The 16,633-nt window shown below is 43.4% G+C and overlaps 1 protein-coding gene across 7 annotated transcripts in view; it reads right to left on the bottom strand.

Moving 5' to 3' along the window:
* CADPS (calcium dependent secretion activator) overlaps positions 1-16,633 on the bottom strand; it is a 580,697-nt gene that overhangs the window by 31,020 nt on the left and 533,044 nt on the right. For all 7 annotated transcript variants that reach the window (XM_064274284.1, XM_064274283.1, XM_064274286.1 and 4 more), the window contains one exon: positions 9,907-10,014. In XM_064274284.1, the coding sequence (XP_064130354.1) occupies positions 9,907-10,014 (108 nt within the window). The remainder of the gene's footprint in view (positions 1-9,906; positions 10,015-16,633) is intronic.

Here is a 16,633-nt window from a genome sequence, read left to right as displayed (position 1 = left end):
CCATACTTTGAGTAGCAAGGACCTAGATGATGCTTTAAATTCATTCATTAAAAAAAAAAAAGCAAGTGGCTGTGACTCTAGGTGTAGAGAGTGAAATCCCTTGCTAGTAGCCTACACCAAGTCTGGCAGGGAAAGAAACAGCTACTCGGTTAATTAATGGGAAGTATTTGAGGACGTAGTACATCTCGTCTTCTGCAACACAATGTGATAATTATTTGTTCCACAAAATGTGCCTTGGCCATTCTGCGTGTGTGTGTGCACCACGTGTGTGCGTGTGTGTGTGCACGTGCGTGGTGTGTATGACAGTCTGTCACTTTCTGCCTCCATGCCCCAGTCTGCCATAAGAAAATAAAAACCCTTTTCTAAGACACAAAGTATTGAGTGGGTCATGTTAGCAAGAATACTGTGACCTTAACAGAACAGAGCAATCAGCCTGGTTTCTTAGAGTGATTAATGGAACATTCTTCTCTGGAAAAGAAAACAAATTAACTATCTTTACCAAATGTCTCCTGGAACACAGAAAGCTGTTCTGGTAAAGACACGTAAGAATGCTGTTCATTGCACACAAGCCCCAGAGAGAATTCAGGACTGGTTGTGTGTAAGATTTGCCTGAAAGTAAACAAGACCTATTTCCGTAAACGGCTTAGGAAAGAAACCGATCACCAGATGAGAAAAGAACTAGCTGAGAGTGTGCTACTGAGCTGTGAGTCCGAGGATATACCAACACACACACACACACACACACACACACAAAACCAAACACTCAATTCCTTTTTTATAGTAATAGCCCATTTTACACAATTCATCCAAAATCCATTAAGTTCTCCTTATCTTTTCTGGGAGCCCCGGTGGCACAGTGGTGAAGAACTTTGCTGCTAATCAAGAGGTCAGCAGTTTGAATCCACCAGCTGCTCCTTCGCAACTCTATGGGGCAGTTCTACTCAGTCCTATAGGGTCACTATGAGGCAGAATCAACTCGATGGCAACTTTTTTTTTTTTTTTGGCTGGTTATCTTTTCTGCACGTATGGATGCTGAAACCTCAAACCACCAGGCAGAGAGAGGTGTTCCCATATCCATATGGAATATTAATGCATTTCTATATCTAAGACTCCAAAAGCAAAGGAATTAATTGTTGTCATTTTCTTGCTTTTGTGAAGGTCCTGGTGCAAGAGAGGATTCATATTTGAGTAAGAGATCCACTGCGACCAGGCACCAGAGACGTCAAAGTACTGTTTTTTCCATCTCTTCCTACTCTAATAGAGCTTGCTTTCTGTCGTCTCGAAGACACAAAAACTTCTATCATTAGCACTTTATTCTTTGGTTAAATCTTCTGTTAAAATTGCAAATATTCCAAGGAGGGCAATACTTTCAGCCACACAAAAACTTCTATCATTAGTGCTTTATTCTTTGGTTAAATCTTCAGTTAAAATTGCAAATATTCCAAGGAGGGCAATACTTTCAGCCTTCTTGGCCTTAGTAGGAGAGGAATTATCAAATTTTCTGCTAAAAGCAGATTTAGATGGTGGGTGATAGAGGAACCACAAAGACACTGGGTCTTTAAGTGAGGCTGTGTCACCCATGGTGGACAGGCTTCATCAGAGCTTCCAGACTAACACAGACTAGGAAGAAAAGACTGTCAACTCAGTGGTACCTAACAATAAACACAATGAAACTCATGAGAACTGAAACTCAACAGGACTGCCTTGTTCTTCCAGGTCTCACAAGTTTTCCACCTTTGACAGGGTGCAGTCTTACTACTTTTCTATCACTCTCTATTAATGAAAAATATTTGTTTTCCTTCTCTGACAGGCTTCCTCCTTACACAGGTTCCAACTTTTGTAGGTTTTACACTATGTATATATATGGAAACTCTGGTGGCGTAGTGGTTAAGTGCTACAGCTGCTAACCAAAGGGTCGGCAGTTCAAATCCGCCAGGTGCTCCTTGGAAGCTCTATGGGGCAGTTCTACTCTGTCCTATAGGGTCGCTATGAGTCAGAATCGACTCGACGGCTCTGGGTTTGGTTTGGTTTTGGTATATAATATATATGAATCAGGCAGTGTGACATACATCTATGTATATAACAGATAATGTTACAGATCAGCGTGGGAGGCAGGGGCCGTCCCATTCTCATTTCTCCTGACTTTGTGTCCAGTCTTCTCACTTTGCCTGGAAAGCGACATTCCTCTTCTGTTTTAAGGCATGGCTCAAGACCTGGCTTCCTGCCAGAACTTTGGGCTCAAAATTAGGTGAAAGGATCCACCACCTCTCCTTTCCCAAATATCCTTCCTGGCAGGTTTTGGGTTTTTTTTTTTTCCCGTTCCAACATCCATAATTGCACAGATGCTAACGGATGCCCTAGAAGGCTGGTAAGCATGCTCTATAGCCTCATGATCGAGGACAACAGAGACAAGGTCGCTGTTCAATTAAAATCTGATCTGAAAAGTACCGAAAAGCTCAGCTTCAGCCTGATTTGGAGGACTTCATTTCAGATTAATAACCTCTGGGAAAATCCCAGTCAAATTAACAAAGGCGCCTGCCTAATGTACATGGGGTGTTTGTCCAAGCGAAGCCCCGTGTCCCAGACTTCACCGAAGTAGCTGTAGCCACACAGGAAATACTGAACCACGGACCTCAGGGTGCCCATCTGGCTCACACAGCTGTGCCTCCGTATATGAAACAAGATCCCATAGCTCGTCACACAGCCAGCTGGGACCCTGGCCTCTGTGAGTTCCTGCATTTTAGCTTTGTCTTTTTCTACTTCAAACTTAGCCTCAGAAACTCTCCTAAATTACGGAGAACAGCTTTAAAAAACTCTGGTTGAATTCTGCTAAGTTACTAATTATGTTTCAAAGAATGCTTTATTCGAATGCAGCTAGATTTTTTTTCCCTCCCCAAATCAGTTCTGTGTTTAGAGAGTAAAACATCCCTCCAGTCAGCAGGACAATTGGCCTAGCAGGCCCTTTAACACACGAGGACCACGAGAAAAGGGCCAGCACAACCAGATGTAACGGGCCGCAACGCACCAGCTACAGGTTTGCACAAACATGAAGAATGTATTTGGGACAAGCGGGGAGTTTTGAATTTGGATAGTGTAGTACATGAATGCTTATTGACACAGACAATGAAGATCATTACCTTAAAGAAGGTAAAAAACAGTAAGCAAAACATGATGTCATTTTGGTAAAAAGTACATACATGGATATAAGTATGTGGAAAAAGATCTGGAAGAATTAACGGGTAATAATCTCAGGGTGGAAACCCTCGTGGCGTAGTGGTTAAGCGCTACGGCTGCTAACCAAAGGGTCAGCAGTTCAAATCCACCAGGCGCTCCTTGGAAACTCTATGGGGGGAGTTCTACTCTGTCCTATAGGGTTGCTATGAGTCGGAATCAACTCAATGGCTCTGGGTTTGGTTTTTTGTTTGTTTCTTTTATCTCAGGGTGAGGGAACATGACATTTTCATTTTCTTATTTTTGTTTAGCTGCATTTTCTAAATTTCCACCATGTACAATACTGCCTCTGTAATAATACTGAACACACCGTGAACTGCCAGGAGAACAGGCAGATCTGTCTTGGAAGAGGCACAGGCTAAATGCTCCTTAGAAGCAAGGATGGCGAGACTACGTCTCACATACTTAGGACATGTTATCAAGAGGGATCAGTCCCTGGAGAAGGACGTGGTGCTTGTTAAAGTAGAGGATCTGTGAAAAAGAGGAAGACCCTCAATGAGATGGACTGACACAGTGGCTGCAACAATGGGCTCAAGAAGAACGATTGTGAGGATGGTATAGGACCGAGCAGTGTTTCGTTGCTTTGTACATGTGGTCGCTATGAATCAGAACCAACTCAACGGCACCTATCGGCAACAGCAAAAATAAAAGGTGTTAATCCCTTTAGCCCTCCCCCCCCAAAAAAAAATCCTCCTCAGGTTCAGAAGGTCAATTTTGATTTATTTGCCAAAGTGCTGTGGTTTGGTTGAAGAGGTATAGCTCAGGCATTTCAAAATTATTTGAAGGAACAAGCAGTTCTGTGAGATGATGGTGATGGTCATAAAAGACCTGAATTTTTAACGAGGCCAGTCTACATTATTGTGCTATCTAATCCTCACAATAAGTAGAAGTGGATTTCCTAACAGATGAGAAAATTGAGGCTCAGAGTGGCTAAGTAACTCAACGCTAGGAAGTGGCAAAACCAGGATTCCTGCTCCTATCTGGCTGTCTTAAATGTCCCAGTCTTGACCATCAGTATTCTGCCTGTGTCAGAAACATGCATTTTACCAAAAGTAAAAAAAAGGCACCAGGCTGCTGTCCAACAAGGAATTCTAAGCAAGCTTGAGTTAACATCTTAGAGTGACAGGGCGACTCTTATATCACCTTAAAACGGGTCCATGTTTTGTTGAACGAGAAAGAGGGCTGGAAAAGCATTTCCCTTTCATTGGTGGTGATGATGGTGATGATGGCTGCCACCAAACGCTTCCTCGGAGCCCCGCGCTGCAGAAACACGTGGCCATTCCCCCTCACAACAACACTCCATGAGGAAGGCTTTGCTTATTATCATCCCTGTTTTAAAGATGAATCAGCTGAAGCTCTGAGAGATTAAATACCTTGTCCAAGGTCACCCGGCTGGTAATGAGCAAGGCTGAGGTCTGAAGGCTCTGGAGCAAGGCCCTTGGTCACTGCACAGTAACACCCATGTGGCATACTCAAGTCTGGATGCTGCTTGTGGAGGAGTTAGCGCACTACCTCAGTGTCTACGGTACACTATGCCTTGATTTTCTTTAATTAGCTCCTAAATCTGTACCTCATAGCCTTTGTGAATCTCCTGTTCCCCACCCCACTTTGCACTTTCCGAGGGTGTTCTCCTCACCTGCGTAGCAGGTGATACACGTTATGGATACAACGTGATGCTTTCCTAGCAGCGTCTTCTCAGGACTTACTCTCTTGAGCAGGATGACTCCTACTTTGATTAATGCATGTTCCCATGTACAGTACTTTTGTAATTTAATAAGGTTATTAAAAGAAGGTGATCTGTGGTTTCATATATAAGTACAGTAACTATACTACAATAGGCAGAGGTTTCTCTCTTCAAGTTACCCCTTTAAAGGGAAATATTCACACTCAATTATTGTGCTGACACATAAAGTGGACAAATACACGATTTGATAATGCAACAGCAAATTAAAGTCCGTGCCGGCAAAGAGTCCTGAGCAGCGGCCCTATCTGAACCTGCCAGAGCTGCCTAATGAAGGTCTTACAAGGCAGCTCGTATGGGGCCCTTTCCTGATCTGATAGCTGCCACGGAGAAGCCAAATGCAGAGTCAATCTGCAAATACTTAATCCTCCAGAAGGCAGATTAAGTGTATAATTGACCTATATAATCCATGTATCGTCTCTAGTCAAATGTTCCCCAGGCCTGCTTCACAACGACACAGGGCCTGAAGAAAGCCACCTCGGATGCGGCATTACGACCAGTGTGGATCCCATCCAAATTTGAGATGGCTTTTTAATCACTCATCTCCGAGCCTGGGAGGGTTAAACAGATGAATTCACCCTAAGCACATCTCTTTTAATCCTGATTTTCTCCTCGGTCTGTGTCTTCAAGAAGTACAAGGAGGAAAGAAAATAAATTAATTTTTGTTTAGACCTGGAAATCTTAGGTGCTTCTCTTGATGATCTGATCTCTAATTTCAAAAAGCATGTTTTTGTTTTGGGGAAGATGCTGAATTAATCAGCAGAGAAGGGGGGCAAAGCCATCTGCATGATTACGGATACTCTGCCTTTAAGTCGCTGCCTTCAAGTTACATCTTCAGCTTGTGTTTTCCTCCTTAGCTGCTGCTGTAGGAACACAATGATTATTTCCTATTGGCGTTTTATGTGTCCTTTCAGAGTCTTTTTTTTTCAGAGTCGGCACTAATATTCAAGGAGGCCAAGCTCCCACTTCAGTCCTGCAGGCAATTGGATTTTCTTTTACATATTTAGCATCTTTAATAAAATTTAAACTCACTACTATTTACAGATACTCTCCTGCTTTAAATCTCCTGCTTTGAATCTTTGGTTTCAAAATATTATAAACTAATACTTTCCAGAGCTGAAACTAGTTTATGGTTGCACTTCATTTTTTAGAAAAAAAAAAAAAAAAATGACAGAAACAGATTAAAAAAATATACAGCTACACATGTGAACTATTGGGGAAGCAGTCTGAGGATTCTTTTCTGATGGCACTTTACTTTGGAGTGGTTAGTTTTTTCTTAGGTGCATTATCAAAGAAGCTGTCAATATTTTATAGAAAGACTATATAAATCAATTATATGGCTTGACAGAGACACTTTCACTGCATTTTTTTTTAAAAAAAAAACCTGGTTAGGCAATTTTATATCTGAATGTATTTCTTCAATAAATCTAGAGAATGCCTATTGAAAAAAAAAATCGGTGAGGATGAATTTGTAAAGCCTGCTCTTAAGTTACATAAAGAAAGTAAAAATTAGAGAGAGAAAAATGCAGAACATCAAAATAGAGCCCCAAATGCTATGCTGATAATCTCCCAGAAGCACCCACTTCCAGCCAAAAGTACAATGAGGAGGCAGAGAGAAAACCGTCTCGGAGTGCAGTGAGTTGGGGGCCCAGTTACAACAGACGACACCGTCATTAAATGGCCAGCTATAAGTCCAAACACCCTTGTATACAAACAAACACTAATGCCATCCAGGCTTTCCTACAAGGGCAAACTCAAAAGGGTTAAAAAAAAAAAAAAAGGGAACAATACCAAATAGCCAGGACTTAAAGGATCTTCAGGTAAGTAAAAGTGCGATTTGAAACAGAGCTAAAACCACCACAGGCACTCTGAGAACAAGCCTTGTGAGGACAGATGCTACAGGAACTGAAAACCAGACAACGACACAACAGTAGGAATCAACAACCCCTGAACAGCAAAACACTCTAGTAGGAGATACATATATTTTTCTTCATTCAAAATGTTAATTTTCTATTATTCATTTTTGCCATTTATCAAAATGCAACAATTTGGAAGAGAAACCTTGCAGATCAACAAATCTTTCTGCATCGATTCCTGCCAATTGTTTAGAAACCTGTCCCAGGACCAATACTCATTAACGAACGGTGTTTAGAGGAGAGAAGCTAATGGCAGGGAGAAACTGAAGGTGGCAGGTTTCACAGACCCTCAGCCTAAGTACTCCTGTTCCTGTGTTTAGCTCGGTGGACACGGTAGCCTTGCAGGGCATGTACGCAAAGAAATAAACACCATGCTTGAGGAAACAGAAGCTGAAAATAATCAAACATGTTGGTAATCTGATGTTTTGGTGTTAGATTATAGAAAAACAGTAAGTACTGAATTAAATAACAGAGATGGCATGGTAACGAAGCTTTTCAGAAGCTCTGGGCTTTTCAAACGACAAATGTTTTAAATCCGTGACAGATTCAATAACTTCTTTTGCACTTCGTCAGTTAGGTTGCCTAGCACCAATATTCTATAAATCAGGGGAGCAGGTTATTTGGGAAACAGGAAAGTAAATGGCAAATGAAATCGTTATGTCTAGAGAAGTCCCTGAAGCTTTTTTCCCATGGGGTGGGGGTGATCCCCCAGAATGATTATAAGAGCTAAGCCTTTAAAATCAGAGTCAGGAGGGCATAACTAGGACTTCCTGGGGAACACATAATCAGGATGAGATGATACTAAACCTTGGTGGTTTCCATGATACTAAAGTCATTTTAGGCTGGTCAGTGTCATTCAGCAAGGAACTGGAGGCAACAGTTATTTTCTGAATGACCCTAAACATGATTTGCTTTCTGAGAAACATATTCTTAGTAATGTTTATTTTCAATGTTAATTCACATTAAAGACCAGGGAGCTTGAATTTGCCTGTCCAGCAAGTCCAGTTTTACCATGTGTGCTAGCCAAGGCTGCACCCTTACTTTCTGAACCAAGATTAACTTGCACTTGGCCTTGAAAAGAGCCACAGAAGGGGACAACTTGCCTTGCTGCCTTCCACGAGGCCACTTAATGAAAAAGTTTTTGTCCCTCTGCACTTCTCATTAAAAAGGAAAGGGAAGTGTGGGCTATTTGTCAACAAAGCGACAGGCTAAACCGCAGATCAAACGTCGAATTCAGTACTAGATGTTTTGAAGCATTTAAGAGCTCGAGGTTATCCGCACACACGCTCACACAGGATCATGCACGCACACTCACTCACGGGCTGCACAAAACTGAGAATTGGAAAATACTGATCCAAAAAAAAAAAAAAAAAAGGCAACCTAGGCATTGAAAAGAACAATCCACAGGCTTCTTGAAAATTTGTGGCTTGTAATTTAATTCGGCAGAGATGGGCACGGTGTCGGCACTCCCAGCTCAGAGCCAAGGGTGCGGCCTGTCTGTTTTCAATGCCTATCGGATGGGTGACTGTGACCCAGACAGGCTAGGCTCTGGACTCCCATAAAGGCAGGCATGCAGAGCGCTTTGTGCACGCACGGGGCATTCCCAGTGGGTGGGTCATGCTAGAAGATGTCCACAGGAAGATTATTTGATTCTGATTCATGCCACTTGATACAATGTGATAAAACATTTGACATGAGAGATAAGTTCCATTTTAATCCGAAAGAGAGGGGACGGGTGGGAATTAAAAAGTAAGAGGGGTTTCTCAAAGAAAGGTGATGCAGAGAAGGGGGTATGAGCACAGAAAGGGGGTGACTGGAAAAGGGCCTCGGGAAGGAGCCTTTTCAACACATGAGGAAAGCGAGTGAGCTGGAAGACAAAGCCTATGAGAGTCAGGAGTGACAGAATCCCAAAGCCGTGCCAGCAATGAGCTGTTAGCTGCGGAACAAAAACAACAACAACAAAAAACTCAATGCAAATTGCGGAACACAATCACGGAAGAAACAGAGAAACACGGATTCCATAGTAGACCAAAACACTAATGTTTGGGCTGGCACTAAACATACGGAAACCTGGACGGGAGGGGCTCGCACTTCACGAGACAGAAAGATGCTGCACACAGAGCCACACGGAGACACACATGTTGGCTTCCATGCACTCTGGCCGGGTCTACGCTGGCAAGTTCGGTGGAAACCTGAGGCAAAATAGCTGGCTGGCTTCGGCAGCTCTGTCTGCTTTGGCCTGAAGGAAGCAGGCAATTTGAGACTGAAGCAGATTTCTTTATTTTATTTATTTATCTATTGCTTGCCTCAGTGGCTTGCTTTGGCAGGGCAGATATAGTCACAGTGGAAATAAGATTGCTTGATAGCGATTAACCCTCGGAAATGTAGGTTTTTGGGAAAGCATGCTTTTGGAAAAGTTTAAATTTGGGTCTTGCAGCCTAGGGTACCTGCTCGTTGTAGACCGGCTGATTCTCGGAGGTTTCCAGGTGGGCGGGCGGGCAGGGAGGACCAAAACAGCTGAGCAGCTGCAGCATCAGTGTTTCTGAGACCCAGGGCTGGGGGTTTTAATCTTCCAGACATGAGAGCATCTTTGAGGCGGTAACAATGTAACATTCACTGCACATCTGCCTGCCACAGCTGGTACCACTGCCCCAAGAGGGAGTTGGCCTCAGCTTCCCCGACAAGAACATCGGCCTAAAGAGGGGCCAGACTGCCAGGCGCAGAACCACGACCAAGAAGCTGTCTCACATGCTCCATGTAGGCTGGAGCCTGCCCGCCATGAGGCTGTGCACTCTCCTATGTATCACACACACTGGGACTGAGACACTGCCACACCAGAGCGGGTTCGGAACAGACACAAAACAGAGAAGAGCCTAAGGCAGAGGGAGAGGGAAAGATTTTGTTTGCATCGGGACCAATCCATTTTCTCAAAATGTGACTTATCCTCCTGTCTCTTATTTTGTCACATTTTGGAGGGTCTCCTCCTTGCTCTTCAAGGAGGAGAAGGCATTTACTTACATCAAATAACCTTTCTATATACATCTCCTCATTGACCTTATCACGCAGGACGTCCTGGGAGTGTCGGACAAAAGTCACATAGGCATCGGCCACGTCCATTCCGGGTTTCTGTGAAGAAACAGGAAAACATGAAAATGGAATTTCAGACAGCGACTCTTCCTTCTCTTCCCTGCATCTTTACTCTCCCCCGCCTCCACACCCCACCTCACCTTTGCTGGTTCACCTTGCAGCCACAGCCTCCACTGGGAGGAACTGATATTAGAACTTCCTGCTCTTTCCAGAAATCAAGGCTGGCTAAGAAGGGAGTCAGGATTGTAGGATCTTATAAATATTTTTTCTACTACTGATTTTTTTTTTTTGTTAGAAAAAAATCCAATGGATCAGTCTTCACTGGATACGCCAGAGACATTTTCCAGCTGTTTTTTAGACTGAAACCCCAATTAAAGAGTAACAAAATCATCTGTTTTCTACCATCCTCAAACTATCATTAGAAAGGTGACAGCCTTCCCCATCCCCTTTGCTCTTAAAAAAAAATTGAGAAAGTGCTTAGTAAAAACACCACATTTCAATCCACGTCCCTCCGACCCAAATCACATTTTGGGGGGGCAGGGGAGTTCAATCTGAGCATGTAGTGAGGCTTTGCTAATCGGGTTACTTAGGAGACATCTGACCACTTCTCTTTGCATCCCCACGCAGGATTAAAAAAAAGAGAGGAGAGAGAGAGAAAAGATTTGATTTTTAAATAAATTAGATTTTCTGGAAAGGTAAGCAGGTGGTTCATCCAGTAGTTAGGAAATAATTTATTGTAAGAAAAAGAAACTCAGAATGCACACTGCTTGAAATGTCGCAATCAAAGTTCTCTCCAGAGAAACCCATTAAAACACTGTAATATGGGTCATTAGGAGAGCTGCCACAAACCCCTTACATTTCCACAGTAGGTATGTATGTTTGCTAATCACTAAAAAGAGGAGTTTTCATTCCTGTGATTTACCTTAGATCACAAAGTATCATTTTTCTGCAAGACGTGACTGTCAGGCACTGCAAATTGAAGTTAGTTAACACTTCTGTGTAATTTCCAGGGTGAAAATGAAGAAGGTTTGGAAACAGTAGGACTGTATTTTTTTTTTCCCCCCTGATACAAAGCAAACAATTACCAAGCAAAGGGCCAAAGCTTGGCCCCCGGGATGCTGGTAACATTTCTTAACACCTGCTAAAACAATGACAAGGTATTAATTTGAAAAACAATGAGGACAACCCAAAGCCACAGTAGTCAAATGTTACACTTTCAAGCAATTTTCAGCCAGTGGATTGAGCAGGATCCATGATGGTCCTATAATTGTTGCAGTTTTCTGATACAAAACAATAGTGGTTCTCCAATGGGAGGAAGTGCGAGCTCTCAGTTCTAAGCTGGCATCTCTTTCCTTCTCTCCCTTTGGCAGCCGCACATCAGAGGCCCTTCTCGGGAGGGAACAGGGACCCCTGTCTGGGGGGACTGGAGAAACTTATTGTCTCCATTTCTTCCCTAATGATATTTATGGCAGATGTGGCCTTTTCCTGGGTACTCACAGCCATCTTAGAGCTACGATCCAAAGCCAAATTCGTCAGACCAATTAGTAACCCACAATGCTAACAACAGAGATCTACAATTACCGTTATTTTCACCATTCCTTTCTTCACTTAGGTTTACTGTCCTTTTCAAAGGGGCATTTCACTAAGTTTTGAAAAAGTTTCTTTCTTTTTAAATCAGTATGGTTCATTTCACCCAGGTAGTTAAGAAACTCCATGGTTCTCTATCTTTGGATGCTTATTTTTCTTCAACTGGAAATCAAAATCAAAGTCATTGTCATCCAGTCAATTCCAACTCACAGCAACCTTGTAGGACAGAGCAGAACTGCCCCATAGGGTTTCCAAGGAGTGGCTGGTAGATTCAAACTGCTGACCTTTTGGGTAGCAGCCAAGCTCTTAATCACTACACCACCAGGACCCCATTTTTTCTTTATAGCACTCATCAATATAGCTCACCTTATATTATCTAGTTGTTTTGTCTGTCTTTTCCCACTAGAGCACAATCTCCATGAAGATGAGGGCTTTGTTTTGTCTACTTTCTATTGTGTCCCCAGTACTTAGAATGGAGCCTGGCACATAGTAGGTGCTCAGTAAATATGTGCTGAATGAATGAGTGCATAAACAAATGAGTAAATGCCCCCTCCCCACTCCTTTGTTCAGCTCTTCAGTCAGACTACTGGAGATTTTACTAGATCCCCCACAAATGGGAACTTTGTGCAAACCATTCAAACTTCTCTGGGCCTCGGTTACTTAGCCATACAATGGGATTAATAACAGCTCTACTACTTACCTGGAAGCACTGTTTAGATGATCAGTTAATGCCTAAACAACTGTAAATTGCTACCCAAACACGAGCGCTTCTGATTTTCTCCTCACAATACTACGTCACTCCGTAGCCTTGCCTACCTTCAGAATCTCCTTTAGAACCGAGAAAAGGGACCTCAGGGGAGCCAACTTCGAATGAAAATGATAGTGTCTGGGCTAGACATGTGCAGCTATCTCCTAAAAGTCCTCAGTCCCCACCACAGCCATCTCCTTTGAAACTGGCTTTATATCCAATTCCCACCCCCGTCTGTCAGTTTGTCGTGCTGTGGGCGCTTGTGTGTTGCTGTGATGCTGGAAGCTGTGCCACCGGTATTCAGATACCAGCAGAGTTGCCCGTGGCGGACAGGTTTCAGTGGAGCTTCCAGACTAAGACAGACTAGGAAGAACGGCCTGATGCTCTACATCCAAAAATTAGCCAAAGAAAGCCCTACGGGTCACACAGGGTGCTGTCTGATAGAGTGCTGGAAGATGAGCCCCTAGGTTGGGAGGCACTACACAACGGCTGCAACAATGGGCTCAGACATGCCAATGATCATGAAGATGGCGCAGGATCGGGCAGCCTTTCGTTGTGTTGTACATGTGGCTGCCATGAATCTAAGCTGACTTGACTGCAGCTAACGACGATGACGACATACCAAATTCCAAGGCACGATTTCCCACGAACGGGGAAGAGGGGAACTGGATGAAACAGTGTGCAGATAAGAAAGAATGCTCACTTCTCCTGATGCCCTGCACGTAAGGGGGAAGGCCAACCACCTGGGAAAGTGTTTCACTGTGTAGCCTCTGAGGAAATAGACAGTTATAGTGGTGATCCTGAGCCACTGAACAAAGATTAAATTAAATTACGGTCAGTACCCTATTTAATAAGGAGCCCTGAGGATGCAGTGGTTAAGCACCCTGCTGTTAACCAAAAGGTCGGTGGTTCAAATCCAACAGCTGCTCTGTAGGAGATAGGTGTGGCAATCTGCTTCCATAAAGATCACAGCTTTAGAAACCCTATGGGGGCAGATCTACCCTGCCCTATAGGGTCACTATGAGTCGGAATCGACTCTATGGCAGCAAGTATCCCCTATTTAATGAGGCATTGGTTGTTCAGCCTTCCATTCGGGAGACCTGGGTTTAATTCCGGGCCAATGTACCCCATGTGCAGCCACCACCCGTCTGTCAGTAGAGGCTCGCGTGTTGCTGTGATGCCGAACAAGTTTTAGCAGGGCTTCCAGATGAAAACAGACTAGGAACAAAGGCCAGTGATCTACTTTCAAAAACCAGTCAGTGAAAACCCTGTGGATCACAATGGTCTGATCCACAACCGATCATGGATCATGGTGGATGCTGGGGCAGCGATTCATTCCACTGTGCACAGGGTCAACATGAATTGGAGGCGGACTCAATGGGAGCTAGCAACAACCCTGTTTAGAGAGTCAGGCAAGGGTGTGCAATGTATTCTAAGTAGATTTCCAACCAAAATGGGTCAAATAAAGACTGCTCACCAATAAGATAACCTGTATTTAGCTGGGAAATATACTTGTCTGAACAACTGATATTACAGGATAAATAAGGCTTTATGCCGCATTGCTACCTACATGTAGCAGGACAAACTTCTAAGTGATATTGTTTACTTATTTTAAATGTGGCAGACTGATGGACTAGGGCATAGATTTTAGGAAACACATTAAACCTGCAACAAATAAATATCTGTATGGTTAACTCCATCTATGTGTGAAAGAGAGAATTTGTGCATAAACCACTCTGGTTTAGGGAAAACAGGACATTTTCATCTAAACTTGCCCCTAACAGGACACTTCTGAGATTGAGGGAAAAAACTCCAATTTTCAGTATTCTAAGCAAGCCCTAATTAGGAATGCAAATCTGCTACATATACCAAAGGGTCGAATACTGCATCCAAGACAAAGAGACAGGCTTTCAACGTTTGCCATGTTTTGAGTGACTGCTGACAGCGCTGTTCTCCATTAGTGTCCATAACTAAAAGAGACAAATCTCTAAGGTAGCTAACTACTAGTCCCCACACGGAACTAAACCCATAAACTGTGTGCCAAAAACCTCATGGAGAACACACATGGACTCAGAGCCTTCAGAGCTAGAAACAACTCAAGAAATGATTTTATCCAACGGCTCTTAACTGGGAAGTGTTAAGAAAATACTGATGCCTGGGGTCCGCCCCAGAGGTTCGGCTTTAATTTCTCTGGCAAGTGACCACAGCCATTAATATCTGGAAAAGCTTCCCAGGAGCTTCCAATAAGCAGCCAGGGTCACCACTAGTTCCCAAGCTTGTTACATGTCAGAATGACATGGAGAGCTTTTTAGAAAGAGATTCCGAGATTCCACCCTACAACTACCAAATCAGAATCTCTGGAGGCAAGAGGCTGGGGATTGTTATTTAAAAAAGGAAGCAAACTAAAAAACCTCGCCAAGCATTACTGCTGCACATTCTGGTTTGAGGAGCGCAGACTTAGTAGGTCATAGTCAGTGACGGCTGGTAAACTGGCTCTTGAAAACAGAAACAAAAAACAAATGCTAATTTACAGTGATGCCAATTTCCATGGTGTCAATACTCCCACCATGGCTGATTTCCAGCTACCATGTGACCTTGCTGGAGGTGGACTTGGAAAGAAACACAACGGCCTCTCGGGAGCCAGGGCCAGCCTGCTGCAGCTTCCCACGGGTAGCACAGGAACTACAGGCAAACCGCCAGCACTGGGGTATTCCGTCTGCTACTACTTGCCAGGCGACCTCCATTTCCTCAGCTGTAAATGGGACGATAATAATACCCCCTTCTAGGGTTGTTTCAAGAAGTAAATGATTACTATTTACTGTTATGGATTGAATTGTGTCCCCCCAGAAATATGTGTTGTAAATCCTAACCCCTATACCTGTGATGGAAACCCTGGTGGCATAGCGGTTAAGTGCTACGGCTGCTAACCAAAAGGTTGACAGTTCAAATCCACCAGATGCTCCTTGGAAACTCTATGGGGCAGTTCTACTCAGTCCTGTAGGGTAGCTATGAGTCAGAATCAACTCGACAGCAATGGGTTTGGTTTTTTTTTTAATACCTGTGGTTGGAGCCCTGGTGGCACAGTGGTTAAGAGTTCGGCTGCTAACCAAAAGGCTGACAATTCAAATTTACCAGGCACTCCTTGGAAACCCTATGGGGCAGCTCTGCTCTGTGGACTGGATGGCAGTGGGTTTTTTTTTTTTTTTTTAATACCTGTTTGGGAATGGGTTTTATTTGTTATGTTAATGAAACAGATTGATGTGGGGTTTGTCTTAAATCAATCTCTCTCCAAACACAAAAGAGATTAAATAAATCAGTGAGCAAGCAGAGGGTGGGGGAAGAGAGATGTTAAGCCATGTGGAGATCGCCCAGGAGAAGAAGCTCGGAAGAGACAAGGACCTTCTTCCAGAGCCCACAGAAAGAGAAGGGCTTCCCCTAAGCCAGCACCCTGAATTGGGACTTCTAGTCTCCTAAACTGTGAGAAGATACATTTCTGTTTGTTAAGCCCACCCACTTGGGTATTTCTGTTATAGCAGCACTGGATAACTAAGACATTTACCATAAGCAGATAATGTACATATAAGTATGTCCGTATTTACTATAAAATTGTTTACTACAGTATTTATTATATTATTATTACTGTAATTATTGCTATAAACGTATTTTTTAATCAACTGAATGCTACAGTGTAGCTGTGCCCTAAGACATAGTGATTGGTGAAATCATGGCCTCGATGTGCTAGCTGTATTTTTTCTAATACTCCCTAAAATAATCAACTTAACTATCCAAATAGAAGATGTTCATCTATGCAGTAGCTCAGATTATCTTGTCGTTGGCACAGCTGTAAGAGTGTACATTGAAATCTCAGCTCTGCCACTCGCCAGCTGTGGGACCTGGGGCAAACTGACCTCTGTGCCTCACTGTCCTCGTCCTTCAGTTGGGCTTGTTGTGAGATAAAATGTAAAGTGCTCTCAGGATGGTGCCTGTCCCCGAGTGAGTGCTTTATAAGGTTTGCTTGTTGCTGTAATTACATTACTATCATCAGTGGTCCGGGCACCACATCTCGGAGCATATGCTGCGGCATTTTCTTCTGCCTCTCCAGAGGGTGGGGAAAAAAACCATGGCTGCTGTTGAGTCGACTTCAATCATGGTGACCCCAGGTGTGTCAGAGGACAACTGCGTTCCATAGAGTTTCCAATGGCTGATATTTTTGGAAGTACGTAGATTGCCAGGCCTTTCTTTCAAGGTGCCTCTGGGTGGACTTGAAACTCCAGTCTTTCAGTTATTAGCTGAGGGCACTAACCATTTGTATCACCCAGAGAG

Source organism: Loxodonta africana, chromosome 22 (assembly GCF_030014295.1).
Source record: "Loxodonta africana isolate mLoxAfr1 chromosome 22, mLoxAfr1.hap2, whole genome shotgun sequence".
NCBI classification, from domain to species: domain Eukaryota; kingdom Metazoa; phylum Chordata; class Mammalia; order Proboscidea; family Elephantidae; genus Loxodonta; species Loxodonta africana.
The sequence above is the reverse complement of the archived record's forward strand: the minus strand, read 5'-3'. Positions and strand labels throughout refer to the sequence as shown.